The following is a 17,375-nucleotide window of genomic DNA, read 5'->3' as shown; positions in this document are numbered from 1 at the left end:
GGACCCAGGGTCCATATCCTACTCTTAACTAGTACACTTGTGGTGGAAATTATGAGCCTTTCAAAACCCACAAAATACCAACTCTACCTATAGGTAGACGATACCTATAGACATCGTGGGCTTCTGTAGTGGTGTACAGTTAGCACAGTAGATTTTTAGTTTTTCCTGGAGGGCTCACAATATAGAATATGGATGGTAAGGTGGGATTTGTACTTGGATCCCTTTATGTGAAGTCCACTATACTGACCACCAGGCTGCCCCTCTGCTCTGCTGGAATGACCGTGGGGTCAGTTTGCTAGGTCTAGTACCATACAGCCACAGGTTGTTTTTGTATGTTTTTCTCTAGTTCATTTTTTTTTTTTTAAATGGTACCTAAAGAATGCATACTGAGCACAAACACATCAGGAAAATAATGATTTTTGAAACAAAAAATATTAGGTATTATTCTGGTTTTCAGCAAAATTGGACTTGGATGTCGTATTGAAAATACCCTCCAAAGTGTTTATTTTAGAATCCATGTTTGTATTCTAGATGTGCATGAACTGGCATTTATATATATATTTGGATATATGGCTAAATCCTGACTTTAGAAATAAATGCATTTGGCAAGGGGAATAGGGTTGGACAAAAATATACGTGTACATTCCCTATTTCAGAAGGGAAATGCATGCTTTACACCTGCTGTTGGATATGTCTAGGTTGGAGAAAGTGGCTCCTTTATGCAGCACTTTATTGTAAGGGATTAAGAGTGGTTGTCCCCTTAATCCCTCAGTATTTTGTCGTCATCGTCCCCCAACCCCTAAGTGCTACTATCAGGCTCTGAGGCAGCACTCGAAAAAGTACACATGTATGTTTCAAAATTGGGTGACGTGGAGGGACATTTTCGATATGACATTAAGTCCGACTTTTGACGTTTTGCAAAAAACGTCCAAAATTTGAATCGCAAAGAAGGTAATTTTCAAAAAACAAAAACGTCTGTTTTGTTTTCAAAGATAGAAGGTTTTGTGATTTGGATGTTTTATTTTTTGGTCCATTTAAAAAAAAAAAAACCATCCAAGTGCAAAACTCACAAAATCAAGTCATTTGGATGTAGGAGGAGCCAGAATTTTTAGTACACACTGGTCCCCCTGAAATCCCAGGAAAGCAGTAGGGCACCCTAGGGGGCACTGCAGTGGACTTAATAAGATACTCCCAAGTACATATCTGACCATTGCTCCCTTACCTTGTCTGCTGAACCCCACAAAACCCACTACCTCCAACTGTACACCAGTACCGTAGCCCTTACGGCTGAAGGGGGCATCTATATGTGGGTACAGTGGGTTTCTGGTGAGTTTTGGAGGTCTCACAGTTTCCTCCACAAGTGTAACAGGTAGGGGGAGGTAGAAGCCTGGGTTCACCTGTCTGCAGTGCACTGCACCCACCACTAGACTACTCCAGGGACCTGCATGCTGTTCTAATGGACCTGGGTATAACATCTGAGGCTGGCAAGTAATATTTTTCATCACATTTTTGGGGGGGGGGGGGGGGGGGGGGGAGGTTAGTGACCACTGGGGGGAATAAGGGGAGGTGGTCCCTGATTCCCTCCAGTGGTCATCTGGTTATTTAGGGCACCTTTTTGTGCCTTATTCGTTATAAAAACAGATCTAGATCAAAACTTCTTAGTTTTAGTCCTGGACGTTTTTGTTTTCTTCCGTTATGGTTGAAAAATGTCTCTAAGTCACAGGAATGCCCAAATCCTGCCCTGAACACGTCCTTGATACGCCCCCTTGAGATTTGGATGCATTTCTGACAGACTTCAAAGAAAAACATCTAAAAATAGGTTTTAAAAATACAGATTTGGCCATTTTTGTGAGAAAAACGTCCAAATGCTGCTTTATGCCACTTTAAATATTTTTCTGTTTTGAAAATGAGCCCAATAATCATGTACTGTATGTGTGGAAATACCTACATCTACATGTATATTTATGCTGCCATGTTGAACCCACTGATATTAAAAATATTTACAATTATAAAATGGATACTTCAACTGCATGCAACCAGTGCAGAAACATTTAATCCTCAGTGTATGTTAGAACACGCTCTACATTAGCAGATCCTGTTTAAAATGCTAGCACAACTTCAGATGTCCCGACCTTGATGCCAGCTGAAGCATTTGTCCCACGTTGGTCTTGCCGCATTGCCTGCCCTGCTTTTCTCAGTGCATACTTGTTTTAATGAAACTGAGCAAGCGCGAATGCAGGAGATGTGGGTTTGGTTCCCACTGTGGGTGTTTGGGGTGTTTTATTTCCCCTGTTGCAATGTGCTAGGTGGGTGTGTGTGACACAAGGGGCACTTTTCTATTGGTTGCTGGAGGATGCTGTCCAAAGGGCTTCCCCCCCCCCCCCTTCCTTTCCATGTCATCTCATAGATTGGGGGTTGGCTACAACACATTGTAGTAGATATGGGGTTGTGGGCATACTGTAACAAGGGTAGCTGTACACTCCGGCCTTGATTGGGGACAGAGCTGTTATAGGGGGTGCTATGTCTGTGCTACTTACATAAGGCCCTGAGGCACTTCCTCATGCACCCGATTAGGGAAGGGTCTTCTCTGCGGATGTGCCTGTACTGGCACCAGAGTGATTCAAGGTTCTGGTGTATACCAAATTTGGTGGAGACAGGGTTCAAGTGAGAGGCCTTCTTGGCGTCACGTACATTTTATTATTTTTTACAACATGTACAATGTTTCTCATGTTGCCTGTGACAGATGGCAAGAGCCAGATTGGAGGCAAGGGGGGGGGGGGGGGTGTTGAAGGGGTAGGTATGAATTACGTAGGCACAGGTACTGTGTGAGCTGAGGTAACCATGGGGACAGAGGATGGCATGGCAGCCTTTCAGTGGAGCATGTGCACTGTTGCTGAGGAGGTGGAGGTTGAGCAGTGGGATAAACCAGATGTGCCTTGGGGTCATTCAATATACTTTAGTGAGCTGCTGCGTGGGGCAGCATGCTGGGGAGGGGGGTCCAGATATGTGCAGCCCCTCATTCTACCACCGGAGGAACAGGAGCTCTGTCTCTGGCACACTGAAATTTGGCTCCCTGTACAAAGACATGACTATGTACACTACTGAGGAACGTTCCTCCACGTGCAGAGGCAAATATGCACATTTTGCATGTGGAGGGAATGAACTGCCATTGCCACGGACATTTTCTCGACACAGGGACCAGTACTGCCGTTGCACGTTTCGCATAGTGTATTTTCAGTTTGTGAAGACGTTTTATCTGGGAATGTGTGTCCTCTTTCTAAACTTTTTTTTTCTGTATTTTCATATATTGGAAAATGTCTAGTTCTTCCTTCCATTATGGACTTGCATTTTTAGATTACTATTTCGCCATTTGAACCTCATATTGATTATACCCCTCCACATCTATTAAAGTACAAGGACTTTAAAAGACTTTAAAGGCTATTAACTTACCATCTTCCAGTGGAATTATCGAATAGCGTAGTTTAGTGATTTTCCTGACAAGGTGAACTTTTTCTGTAGTCTTCTTTCATTATAATATTTTTCAGTGTTACACTAAACATACTCTTGAAAGGATGAGATGTTATAATGAAATTTATAGAACTAGAGAACATGATCTCAGATGAGGCCCATAAGGTTTATGTAATCTGCCCAATTTACTTCCTGTTGCAATACAGCACAGATTCCAGTTAATATCAGGGTTTCCCTTCACTTCTTCACAGTTAAGGATCCTCTGTGCTTATTTTTGATTAAGATTTATTTACTGCCTTTTTGAAAGAATTCACTCAAGGCACTGTACAGTAATAATAAATGTTAGTGTTTTCGTCACCACCTCTTTTGCTAGAAACCTAATCCATGCAGGTATTCTCATTCTGTAAAGAAATATTTTCTAATGTTGTGCTTCATATTACAAATCCTATTTCTAGAACTTCCTTTTCTTTGAAAAATGGTTAGTGGTGGGTGAGAATGGTGATCAGAGATTTCCAGGTGGGAGGGAAAGATATCGCACTCTACAGCCTGGGATCTGGAAGCTATATAAAGGTGCCGATAGACACTTAGCTAAGCAGGAAAAATTTAGGACTGCTTTTTAAGTGGTCCTACATGCCTGGTTAGCTATGTTGGCATTGGCATAACTCCAAGACCCTTCCCCTGTACCGCCTTTCACTACCCACTTCTAATATGGCAGGTGAGTGCCAATATTCAGCAGCACTGTCTGGTTTTCTGCCACTGAATATCTGTCGCTAGGCAGGCACACGTGTTTAAATTGTTTTGAATATCAACCCCTTTATGTATGATTTATACATTTGAGGTACTAGAATTCCTCCTATCAAATTCTTCTCTCTCTTCCTCCCCTGGGGTATTCACATTTAGGTTCTTAGGTCTCATTTCATAGACTTTTCCATGCAGTCTCTGCATCATTTTTGTAGCCCTTTTCTGGGCTGTCTATATCCTTTTGGTGATATGGCCTCCAAAACGGTAATGGAATTCAAACATGCGTGGGATACGCACAAAGGAATCCTGTTTAGAATGAATGGATCTATGGAATCTTAGCGGACATTGGGTGGCGACACCGGTATTTGGAGAATAAAACCAGTGCAGAACAGACTTCTACAGACTGTGCCCTAAGAAAGGCAGGGGCAAATCAAACTCGGATATACATATAAAGTATTACATACCATGTAAAATGAGGTTATCTTGTTGGGCAGATTGGATGGGACCGTTCAGGTCTTTATCTGCCATTACTATGTTACTATGATACAATACTCCAGATGAGGTCACTATAAAATCTATGTTGCTCTGAATATAGTTATAGTTCTTTTGTTTTATATGTGACAGTTACATTGATGTCAATAAAGCATTTTTCTTGCATTCAAGCTTTCCTTAGGTATATCAGCCTATCTAGAACATAGATGTTTTTTTCTTTACGTCCCTCCCCCTATATAATAATAAATGCTAAACAAGAAAATAAAAAGAAGAAAACTATGTACGTTTGTCATTTTTGCAAATTGATACTATACAGTATATACTATCACACAAACACGATTATTGCAAAACTTAATCGTTGTCAGAGCTGCCATTTCTGTCTGAACTTCATTCTTGCTTCCTAGATCTGGACTAGTCTGTCTTACCTAACAGATCATTCTGAGGGAGCCACTCCACAATTTTTACATTGGGTGCCAATTTTAGCTCCTGTGGCCACTGAGAAGGCTGGTACCTCCAAATCACTTTCTGGGGAAGATGTGCAAAGCCAGCATTCATTTCCTTCACAATGTCCAATTGTACCAAGGAGGACAACATAGAACCCATTGTCAAAATAATGAAACCAGCTTCTCCCGACTGCCTGATGAAGTCTTCAAGTTCCTGTATAAAGAATTAAAAACATTAAATTTCACTTCCTTGAAGGATGCCAGATTTTCAACTACATTAGCTATAACTTTTTTACAGTTCCAGTGGGTTGCAAGAACCAAAAGCAACACGGTTTTACTAAAGGCAGATACTGATTGATTGATTTATTTGGCTGGGTGACCACAGATAAAGGGTACACACTGGATGTAGGGTACATGGATTTCAGCAAAGCCTTTGATACAATTTCTCATAGAGGTTTATAAGCAGACTGATCAGCCTGGGGTGGCTCCCAAGGTGGTCAACTGGATTAAAAAAATGGTTCACAAACAGAAGACAGGGTAGTGGTAAACAGCATTCATTTGGAAGAAAGCCGAGTTCACTTCCTTGCAATGGCAGAAGGAAATCTGTCCATTCTGATTTAATTGTTTGAAAATGGAAGAAGCAAGTTTTGCTTGCTATTTCTGCAATGAACTTACTACCATGTGTCTCTAAAATATTGGGGATCATGAAGGGGCTATGTACCTCATGTGGGACATACTTCCTAGATTACAGACAGGCACTTATAAGCAGACTTATTTCCTTCAGTCACTCCAATACTCTGCCCTGCAATGTCAGAAAGATCTGGGGCCGATTCTGTATGACATATATTTTCTGAGTGTTTAGAAGAGAAAATGTACCTTTTTTGCAGATGACATCCTAAAGGAGTATGCAAAATGAAGAATGTTACAAAACCTAGAAGACTGGTCAGACGTTTGGGAGTTAAACTTTAATATGAAGACATACAGAATGATGCATCTGGTGGGCAAAAAACCCTTAAGGAATTGTATATGATGAGAGGGGAGAGGCTGATGAGTACAAACCAAGAAAAGGTCCTCAGGTAAATGTGAATCCATTGTTAACTCCATCAAAAGTACAAAGAGTAGGCGGCACGCCATAGACTTACATAGTAGCATATTTAGTAGCAAATAAGAGAAAATATTTTTTCATGCAACATATAGTTAAACTCTGGAACTCATTGTCAGACCAGGTGATAAAAGTACTGTAGATAGTGTGACTGGGTTTAAGAATGATTTGGACAAGTTCCTGGAGAAAAAGTCCATAGGGTAGGTAGAACTGGGGAAAGCCACTGCTTATCCCTGAGGTTAAGTAGCATGGAATCTTGCTACTTCTTGGGACTCTGCCAGGTACTTGTGACATGGACTGGCACTGTTAGAAACAGGATACTGGGCAAGATGGACTCTTGGTCTGACTAAGTATGGCAGCTCTTTTCCTGGGCTTCAGAGGAGCGGAGATAAAAAGCTACCGCACCTCAACACGGAAAAAAGAAAAGCGAGGGAACACGCTCACATGACGGGCGGGAAATCAGTGCGCACATGCGCGGTGCACACTGCACATGCGCCAGAAGGCTCTGGCATGTGAGCAGCCTGCTTGTCCTCGGAGAAACATATTTATCTCCAGTTTACTTATGCTGGATCTTTTCATAATTACTTTAAACATTGCATATTAATGGCCTGAAACAACAAATAATCACATTAAAGAAGAACAGTAAAATGCTAAAGTTTCTTACTTGGGAAACTGGTTGTGCCGGTCTTACAAGTAAACTTCCTATACATATCGTGTTTGGAAGAAGTGGGCGAGAAAATTCAATGGAGAAGTCCGTGACATAAATCCACAGTTCTGCTTTGTTGTACAGGTCAGGTAGTGAAGGCCTCAATCCTGCCTGGAAATGCGCCTGGATAACAGAGTTAAACTGTGCTTCTGCTTGAAGATTTATTATCTGGCTCATGAAATAATTGAAGCAGTTCTTTACACGTCCCCAGAAATCCATTCGATCTGAAAGATGGGTGTGAGGCACTGGAACGTAGGACGGCGGACTGGGAATGCCAATCTGGATAGCATTTACAATCGGACCATGAAAGAAGGCAATGAACGGTAATTCTAGCTTCTCTACAACCAGGAAAGTGCAGGGGTTAAATGCATCTATTACTGCAATATCAAACTTCTCATTCCTCAAAGAGTTCAGGATATCGGACTGGCTTAATATGCTATCACACTGGACTGCTAAGTGACGCATAAATTCCATATAATCATCAGTTGTGAATCTGGGGAAAATAAACAGAGCAAATTAGTTTTCCTATGGGTCAATAACTACCAAACAGAATTTAAAACGGGGGAACAGATCCATGAGAAGTAAAAATCATATGAAGAAAGCGGACAATTATTATGCAGAATGAATGTAACTGCCTACCAGAAATGCAGAATGGATCTGTTCACTACCATCATTCCATCTTCAAGGTTTATATTTTCCTTTCTAAGGGTTTTTTTTTTTTAATGAAGCTGTTTTAGGTGCTAACGCACACTTAACACAGTTTAAAATGGCACACCGTGGGATGTGCTCAGGCGTCCTGCGGTTTGTGCCGTTTTAGCAAGCGCTAATCCACGTTAAAAAAAATGTTTCTATTTCTTTTGGAGGGGCATGACAGGGGGCATTCCTGTACTAATCAATTAATGCATCTACATTACCGTGAACTGACTGGTTAGCGCAGGATTACTGCGTGAGTCTTACCGTCCCAAAATGGGTGGCAGTAAGTGTTTATGTGGTAACTTTTTTTTTTAATTGCTACTTGCTAATGGCAACATTAGTGCATGGCCATTAATACAAACATTGGGAAATCATCCATTTTGTGGCTGTGACATAAATGGCTTTGGCATGTGGAAAAACCTATGCCAAGGGCGAGCTAATGCCACTTTTTGCAACAGCTTAGTAAATGGGCCCCTAAATATCTTGTCAGTAAGCAGTTTCCTTAGGGGCTCAACATTAATAAAATTGCACAGTTAATGTAGCAATTACATCAGCCATGCCTAAGACTGCATGGGATGGAATGGTGTTCTGTTCTCACTTCATGTCTTTCTGTGCAAACAGATAACCTAAACTCTATTTTCAACTTCCTATATCAGATTGACCCATTTATCATCTTACAAAATGAAATTACAGACCAACATTTGAATAAACAAACATGGGGGCCCTTTTACAAAGTGGTGGTAAGCCCAGCACAGGTTTACTGCTCACTAAAAGAGAAGTATTGCCGGGCTACTTAATCAGACCAGTGGTAATTCCTTTCTCCAGCATTTGCCATTTCTGACGCTGCAAAAATATTTCAATTTTTGTAGCGCCGGTGCATACCCAGCGGCAATGCATTTTTTTCTACCGTAAAAGGTGCTGGTACTCAAATGCCAGGCCACCCTCCAAGGGTGGGGTGATCACTGAGGGACCCACCCCACAATAGCCAGGCCAGAGAATCTATGACGAGGCAGAATTGGTCTGTAGGGCCTAAGCTCTTTCATTAAAACTTGGGACTATGGGTCAATTTTAGCAGACAATGGAAAAAGGTGCCGGTACTCAGTACCCCCAAATACCCCCTCAAAAAAAGCCCTGCCTGGCGGTAATCACTACCCGATTACCAGTGGGTTAGTGCGGAAGCCCTTACTGATACCTCAATGGGTGGTGGTAAGTGCTCCCCCTGAAACGGCTGAGCAGCAAGTGAACCACTTGACACATGGCCATTTCTCGAAAAAAACAAAGACCTGACTTTTACCCACTGCGGTAAAAGGGAGCCTCAGCACACATCAAAACCATGTGCCGACACCAGCGCATGCCCTTTTGACGCAGCTTCATAAAAGGACCCCATAATTTATTGTAAGATGAAATAGAACTAAGAATGAACTGTAGTCTTGCAGTTCATACAGCTTTTGTGAGACTTTTCTTGAACACTTCAGTTCCAGTGATGGAAAAAAAAATTGGGGGGGGGGGGGGGGGGGAGGGCACACAACAAAATTAGTTCTTTTGTGGGCCTTAGGCAAACAAGTGCATTAGGTCCCCCACCATAATATAACTACATTTTTAAACCTGTACAAACATGTGAACACTAGGTATGCTAGCCTTGAACACTAACATACAAGCACTGTTCCCAGCCTCTAAAATTCCTGGCACTGTTTAGCTGTTCATTGTGTCCTGTAGTTTCAGGTGCTGTGAGTTTTCTTCAGGTGTTGAATACAGTGGACCTGAAGACAGAGGTGGAGTGGGGATGGCAACAAATGTTTGATGGTGGCTGATGACACCATTTCTTAAATACTAGCCTACTGGCTCCAGGAAACTGCCAAACCCACAGTGCTGCTTGATGTCATGGACAATTTGTATGTCACCCCTTGTCCTATATGGGCCAATGCAAATTATATCATCCGTTTGCTGCATGGATCATAAAACAGGGTCAGATAAAGGGATATCTTTAGAATCCCCCAAATGTTTGGACCCTTGAAATGGAAAAGTTTTAAAAATTGTTTTTCAGCAGTATCTGTATGACCGATAGTACACTCTAAACCTATGTTTTTGATTAAAAGTAATTTTATTTTTTTTTATATAATAATTCTGTTTATGTGAAAATGATTTTGTATGTGTGGGAAAGTGAGGCATTGTCTCTGACTTGGGAGATAAGACACCTGGCCAGTGTTTTGTTTATCTGGACAGAGAACATATAAACACGTTCCTAAGCACATTCTGTAATTTTCCTTAGCTCTGAAAATGAGTTCGAAGCCTAATAAAAAGAGGAAGCCTCTTATAGCAAGTTTGGAGCTCACCTGTGAGTAAACGTACGTACTGCGCAGGGACTGTATTTCCTGGTTTAGAGACTCCTGGCTTCGCTGACAAAAGGGGCTCCCTCAGCTGATGAAAAAGCCTGGATGTAGTGATACATGACCAGTGATGTGATGTATCTATTTATGTGTGTGTGTGTATGTATGTATATATATTGTATTATATGTCTTTATTAGTGCTTCTCTTCAACTACATAGATATGTATATTCCTTAATCATTGTTTATCTTAGACAATAGTGATTTATACACTCCCCATTTGAAGTGAACTTCTAATAAAAGTCTCATTTACCTAATACGAATCCAAAAAAATCTGCAGTAATTTCTGAAGCAGTCTGCGTTAGTGATTGAGCAGGCTGTACTGGTAAAGCAAAACAACCCTAGACAGATGCCTAGTTTGCCAATGTTTTAATACTTTCCTACTTTTGCAATTGCCATCTCTCTCCAATACCTCAAAGTCAGCACAGTGCCTTTTATTTCAAATAGAGCTTTATAATGTATTGTCAACAACTTCTCTAAGATAAATTGATTCTGATGGTGATCAACTGAAAAACATATTACATCCAGAGTCATGAAATAGAAAGCAGGGAAGATCCAATCATGAATCTGCAGAATACCTACATATACTTTCCATGATCTACTGGATCAAAGGTTACAAGTCCTTACAGAGTTCCCGAGTTAATCCACAATTCAGAGGGTAACAGCATATAAATGTAGACATCTTACAGATTCTGCTTGCAAGAGACAGATTGGCAGTAAACTCTGTGCCTCTGCAAAGGTAAGGTAAGAGTTGTTTTGATTCAGAAGATTCTGTCATTTTCCAGAGAACACTAGTGCTGCTCCTTCTGCCTGTTGGAGACACCCCAGGATAGGGTTACCATATGTCCGGATTTCCCCAGACATGTCCTCTTTTTGAGGGGGCCATGGGGAGTCCGGGCGGGTTTCCAAGTTTCCTCAAATTGCCGGGTTTCTCAGTTCGGGTCATCACATGACCTGTCCTGAGTATGACCTATCATGAGTATGCATGGGACGCGGGCCGACGCCGGCAGGCTGAAGCTTTCAGGCGCCTCTGAGTCTCACCAGTTTGGGCTTCTTACAACTCCCCTTCCTTTCGTCTCACAGAGAAACACAGTTCCCTTTTGTTTAGTGATTTAATATGATGATCTCTGTTAGAAAGGGCCTACACAAGTATACTTAGGGCCTAAACCATATATTCTATCTTTGCCATTATGTTAAATGAAAAAATAATATATTTACACATTTCTCACATATTTCTGACAGACAAAATATTCTGGGGATCCTGAGGATCATATTTAATCATCAACTGAATATCATCCATGTTTAAGAAGCGTGAGAATCTCAAAAACTGTGCTAATGAAGTGAGAAGCACCAAAAATATACTAAACAAAACAAGTGTTAAGATGGAACCTTATGCTACCCCAAATTACAATAGAAAGGATGGAGAAACAGAATTCTGCCAACAACAAACACACCTCCTATCACATAGATAGGAGCAAAATCAGGATAATAAAGATCCTATAATCCCAACCACTGCCAGTCTCTTCAATAGAAGAGTATGATCAATGATATCAAATGCCACTGTCAAGTCTATTGAAATCAACAGGACCACATAACTAAAGAGTCATTGATCCTGGAATAAAAAGAGTGGGAACCAGCCTATCAAACTACTGGAATGCTTCCATGGACTACAGGGACAGTGACCCAGCCTTCCAACGTTGCCTACGTGGAACGGAGAAAGAAGAAGGACAAGAGGTGTTACTAAACCCAGATGGAGCAGAAGGAAACCCCCAAAAATGCTACTTTGCACTCTAGACAGTCATCTTGGAGGATATTGCTTTCATTTGAAAACTGGAAATCAGAGAGAAGAAATAAGAACAACATAGGAAAGTATGATTTTTACCAATGATCTTTTCTGGTACTGTAAATAGTTATGAGAGAGACGACCCCTTGTTGAAATACCTAGCTTTAACAAGTTTAAAGTAAAACCCTTCACAGTTTGAAGCAAACGTTACTGTGCGGACTACTTTATTGCCTGAGAGAAGTAACATTGAATGAGTGGATTAAGTGTCATCTAGCCTAACTTCACTAGCCTTAGATTGGCCCTCAATCCAATATATTTGTGTAGTCCATCTGATACTTATATGAAACCCAGGGATACATAAAAATACAGAAAACTTCTATATGTTCCACCTCCACTTACGGAAAAACAAGAGACTGGGGTGTACAATGACTCTTCCAACAGCAAGAAACCAGTTATGTTTGTCTCCTTCACCTTTGTGTGGTATTTTTACCACCTTTGCTTACACCCTATGACCTATGCTGTCTATTAAGATGCTTTAATGTGTATTGTGTGACATTGTATGCCAAAATACGTATTGCTATTTGAACATTTTTACTGCTGTTAATTGTTTATTGCCTATTTCTGGATTATATAGCTTCTTCTGCTACACACAGTTCTTTATTGCATGGAGCTAGGGTTGCAGTTCTCTAGCTCCCTCTACCCTCCCCCTCTCATCAACTATAAACTACTATCTTTTTCCTTTCCCCAATTTCCTACTCCTACATCTAGATGGTCCCTGTCCTATTCACTTCTTCCTGGTTTATTTCTCTCCCTCTTCCCAAGTTTCTTTTCTGGAATGATTTTTCCCATGATTGACAGATCTTGCTCCTATTCCTAGATCTAATAATTTGCCCTTTTGATAAAAGGTTCCTCTCGTTGCTTTCTGATCTTTCCATTTTCAACACATTACCTTTCACCACCCATCTTGCTGGCCACACCTTAGATCTAGTTGTGACACGACACTCTACACCTTCCTCATTTTCCCACTTCTCTGGTCACCCCTTACCTTGGTCTGACCATTACCTAATTAAGTTATCTTATAATAAAATATAGAAAGGAACACAGTAACAAAGACAATTCTAAGATTCTCCCATTGTTCAGTACTGTCACTGACTATTTTGAGGAACGCGTTTTAATGCAAAGTCTACAGGTACCATTCCCCATGGATTTTTCAACAGTTCTCAAACTGACACATAAATGTTTCCTTTGAAAACTTCCCTGGAAAAAAGTACCCATGGATACTTGCACTTTTTTTCTGTGAAAAAAATAATGCTCCTAGTTCTGAAAATTCAAATTTAAATCAATTCTTGTATACTGTTAATATCCCTTTCCAGGGTTCAGTACAGTTTACATTCTAGGCGAGACAAAAGCAAAGAGTGTTACCGTGTTTCCCCGAAAATAGGACATCCCCCGAAAATAAGACCTAGTAGAGGTCTTGCTGCAATTGGAGAATATAAGGCCTCCCCCCAAAGTAAGACCTAGCAAAGTTTTTCTTTTAAAGCAGGGCCGCCGAGAGCCGGACAAGGCCGCCCTCCGTCGCTCCCAGAACTAATCTTGAACGCCTCCTTTCACCTTCGCACTCACAGCAGCAGGGCTGATCTCTCCTTCCTTCCGTGCCCCGCCCTCGCAGACGTTACGTCAGGCGAGGGCAGGACACGAAAGGAAGGAGTGGCCTGCCCTGCTGCTGCGAGTGCGAAGGTGAAAGGAGGCATTTAAGGTTAGTTCCGGGAGCGACGGAGGGTGGGGGGGGGGGGCAACCCCAATGTTTCCCTGAAAAATAAGACATCCCCTAAAAATAAGACCTAGCGTGTCTTGGGGAGCAAAAATTAATATAAGACAGTGTCTTATTTTCGGGGAAACACGGTAGTGTGAGGTATGAGAAACATTAGAGACCATTGAATTAACACATGAGACTAAAAACATTAAGGAAAGGATAATGGATGATACTAGGAGGTGGAAGACATAACGGATTGTTATGAAGCAGTCTTTGGGAACAGAAAGTTGAGGTAGACGTTTTCTGTTCTATGCAAAACATGATTCTGGCTCCCCTATCCTAAGCCCAGAAATGGGGGTAAATACTTTTACCTGCACCCAAAGTGGGCAGTTTTGAAATAGCTCTTTAACCCAAGTAATTAGCCATTTTCACAATTAAATGGCTTTTGAAATTTGTCCTCTTTACATTTCTGGCCTGGTAGCAGGAAATGAAATGAAACAAACACAAAAGAATCGCATTCCACAATCAAGCACAAAACAAACAACACAGTGGAGATGACCATAAAAAGCAAACAATATTTTTAATAAGCTTCATATGAGTCATTCTCTATGTTTGTTTTCTGGTAGCAGGAATGACACCCTTTGCTGCTACAGCGGCCATTTCTCCTCCTTCTCCCAAGAATAAACAAATATTTTTCTGCTCATTCTTTTAGGAGAAGTGTTATCTCCTTGGACCACTGGGAAATGTGCTTCTCTCATTTTATACCATAAAGGAGAAAATACATCTCCATTTTTTATTTCTCCCAAGCTGCACTGTAGGCATAGTCTGTCTTCTTGGTGTTTCCAGATCAGCTTTAGTCTGCACACTTCTAATTTCTCATCATTTATTCAGTATTTGGAAAAGGTCTGTCTGTAAAACCAAGGTGGAGTATTCAGCTAGCATGTAGGTTCTGTAGAGGGATTGACAGCCATCCATCTTGTTTTGTTTTGCAATCTACAACTCTCAATAAGTGAGAGTTTCTAGGGCCTGTTGTATTTGTATGAGGAGAAGTAAGGGGAATTGTCTTAGTTTTGCTTGTACCCAGGGTTGGGGAGTTTCTGTAGACATAAAGTGAAACTTTTCTACTGTTGTCCTTTCCCATTCTACATAGTTTTGGGTTAATATACTCCTGCACTAGGGAGCTCCGCTGTCAGATTTTCCTTCTACTCAAGTATCTACTTCAATTATGAGAATTAAACTACTCTTTCCTTGTAACAGATCCTTTGATTCTAGGGCTAGAGTTATAGAAATTCAAGCCCATTTTCCACTCACCTTTTTTGAAAGTCTGAGTTGTTTTCCTGCAGGTCAGGCAACAGTGCCTCAAAAAACAGAAAGGCTGCAGCAGTGATATATGATGGTGGGGAGTAGTGCAGGTAAAAAGAGGAAGAAGTGGGTTGGGTTGCCAACTGGCTCCAGAGTCACCAGACCGATTGATCCAGCCCTGGGTTTACCCAGTTGCATTCAGGGACTTGTAGTCTTGCTTTTCTTAAGTAATCCAGTTTGAAAATCAGAACTATAATTCCTTGCATGTAATGGGGTATAACCTGGACTGAATCAACCTTGTCAGGTGGCAACCTAGAGTGGACAGTGAAGGAGCAGAAAGGGATAGCACCAGCCACATAGAAGTAGGGTGGAGGGCATGGACTCACCAGAAAAGAAAGATATTCTCTATGGGGTCAACATTCAAAACAATTTAACCGGCCAGAAACAGCTCCTGGCCGGTTAAATCACCTGTTGAGGGTAACTGCTAATTTTCAGTGGCACTTAACTGGTTAGCGCCAAAATGAAAACCAGCTAAATGAGGGCATTTTGGGATGGAGTCAGCATTGGCCGATTGAGTGCTGATATTCAGCACTTAACCAGTCAGGTGAACCCTATAAATAGAGCCACATAAAGTCAGTCAGATCTTTCTGCAGTAATCCATAGCCGGTTAAGTACTAAATATCAGCTGTGTTAACTGGCTCTGGAAACCCAGAAATTCAATGCCGGTGCCCGGACATGGCCCAGCATTGAATGTCAAGGTTTAACCCAGTGACGGTCAACAAAATGCTAACTGCCGCTGGATGAATATCGAGCCCTATGTTATCTTGCCCCCCCCCCCCCCCCCCCCCGTTAAAGAAAATAATCTACATAAGTGCATAAGTATTACCATACTGGGAAAGACCAAAGGTCCATCAAGCCCAGCACCCTGTTTCCAACAGTGGCCAATCCAGGTTAGAAATACCTGACAAGATCCAAAAAAAGTACAAAACATTCTAAACTGCTTATCCCAGAAATAGTGGATTTTCCCCATTTAATAATGGTCTATGGGCTTTTTCTTTAGGAAGCCATCCAAACCTTTTTAAAACTCCGCTTATGTAACCAGCTTTACCACATTCTCTGGCAACGAATTCCAGAGTTTAATTACACGTTGAGTGAAGAAAACTTTTCTCCAATTCGTTTTAAATTTACTACATTGTAGCTTCATCGCATGCCCCCTAGTCCTAGTATCTTTTGACAGCGTAAACAGATGCTTCACATCTACCCATTCCACTCCACTCATTATTTTATAGACCTCTATCATATCTCCTCTCAGCCGCCTTTTCTCCAAGCTGAAGAGCCCTAGCCGCTTTAGCCTTTCTCTGCACCTTTTCTAGTTCCACTATATCTTTTTTGAGATACGGCAGCCAGAATTGAACACAATATTCGAGGTGCGGTCGCACCATGGAGCGATACAAAGGCATTATAACATCCTCATTTTTGTTTTCCATTCCTTTCCTAATAATACCTTTGGGTGATGGTGGTGGGGGAGGGTGGTGTTGGCAGAATTCACAGATAACTACATTTTGTCCCTGTCGAGTAAGGCTTGAAAGAGTTTTCCAAGGTCTGCCTCTGTGCTACACCTAAGTTCATAACTCCATTATATAGCTTTTGGAAATTTGACAGTGCATTGCCAAAAAAACAAATGCACATTGGCTAATCTCTGTAACTTGATAGCAAATTCACTGTGCCTGGATATAATCCACTATGAACCCTGCATCCTGTTTTCACCATGTGACCACAGAAAGGTGACTTTAGCAAGAAAGTAGGTGAAACGAAGGTAGCACATAACAGACATACATCACCACCTCAAACACCTCATTTGTACAATTACCTCTGTCTGCTTAAGAATAATATACTCTTACCTGCCCTTCAGAAATTCCTTTTGCAATTCTAAGAACCATGCCTTGTATTTCTTCATAATTTCATCCCCAGCAGACCACATGGTAACCTGGTAATCCTTGGATTCTTTACTATCATCTGCACCTAGAATACAGAAATTAACATTTTATTTAAAAATCATGACCATCAGATATTGCAGCAGCTAGTGTGAATCAAGAATAATTCTTTCTGGGAGGAAGTCTTTATGTGCATAGCTGACAGATCTTTTGCAGGTTGCAATACCTTTCATTAGGCCAACATAATTGTCCAAAAAGGACAGGAAGAGTTGGAAAGCAAGAGGTTAAGACAGGAGACACTAACACTGTAAATGATGACAGAAAGAGACCAGGTTTTATTGGTCCACTTGTTTTATACTGGGATATTTGAGCCTTCACATTCTGTTGTCAAGACTCTACATTCTGCCTACTAGCTCTTTCACACTTGTGACTGCTTTGTCACCCTCCTGTCTCCATGCATATCTCCCTGTCCCTCATCCACCTGACTCTTCCTGTCTCTCACCTATCCACCCCCATCCTGTTAAGACTGTCACTGAAATGCTTTGATGTTTCACTTATATATACTGTCATTTA

The 17,375-nt window shown here is 41.3% G+C and overlaps 1 protein-coding gene across 2 annotated transcripts in view; it reads right to left on the bottom strand.

Annotated features, from left to right (window-relative positions):
• The window catches only part of UGT3A2 (UDP glycosyltransferase family 3 member A2), a 47,484-nt gene that overhangs the window by 9,263 nt on the left and 20,846 nt on the right, over positions 1 to 17,375 (bottom strand). For both annotated transcript variants that reach the window (XR_003940976.1, XM_030193036.1), the window contains exons 3-5: positions 16,770 to 16,890; positions 6,911 to 7,445; positions 5,127 to 5,358 (exon numbers count right to left, since the gene is read on the bottom strand). Coding sequence is in view for 1 of the 2 variants with exons in the window: in XM_030193036.1 (XP_030048896.1) it covers positions 5,127 to 5,358; positions 6,911 to 7,445; positions 16,770 to 16,890 (888 nt within the window). In the remaining variant the exon portion in view is untranslated. The remainder of the gene's footprint in view (positions 1 to 5,126; positions 5,359 to 6,910; positions 7,446 to 16,769; positions 16,891 to 17,375) is intronic.

This window comes from Microcaecilia unicolor, chromosome 2 (assembly GCF_901765095.1).
Source record: "Microcaecilia unicolor chromosome 2, aMicUni1.1, whole genome shotgun sequence".
Taxonomy (NCBI): domain Eukaryota; kingdom Metazoa; phylum Chordata; class Amphibia; order Gymnophiona; family Siphonopidae; genus Microcaecilia; species Microcaecilia unicolor.
Note: the sequence above shows the minus strand (reverse complement) of the source record. Positions and strands in the feature narration are given on the sequence as shown.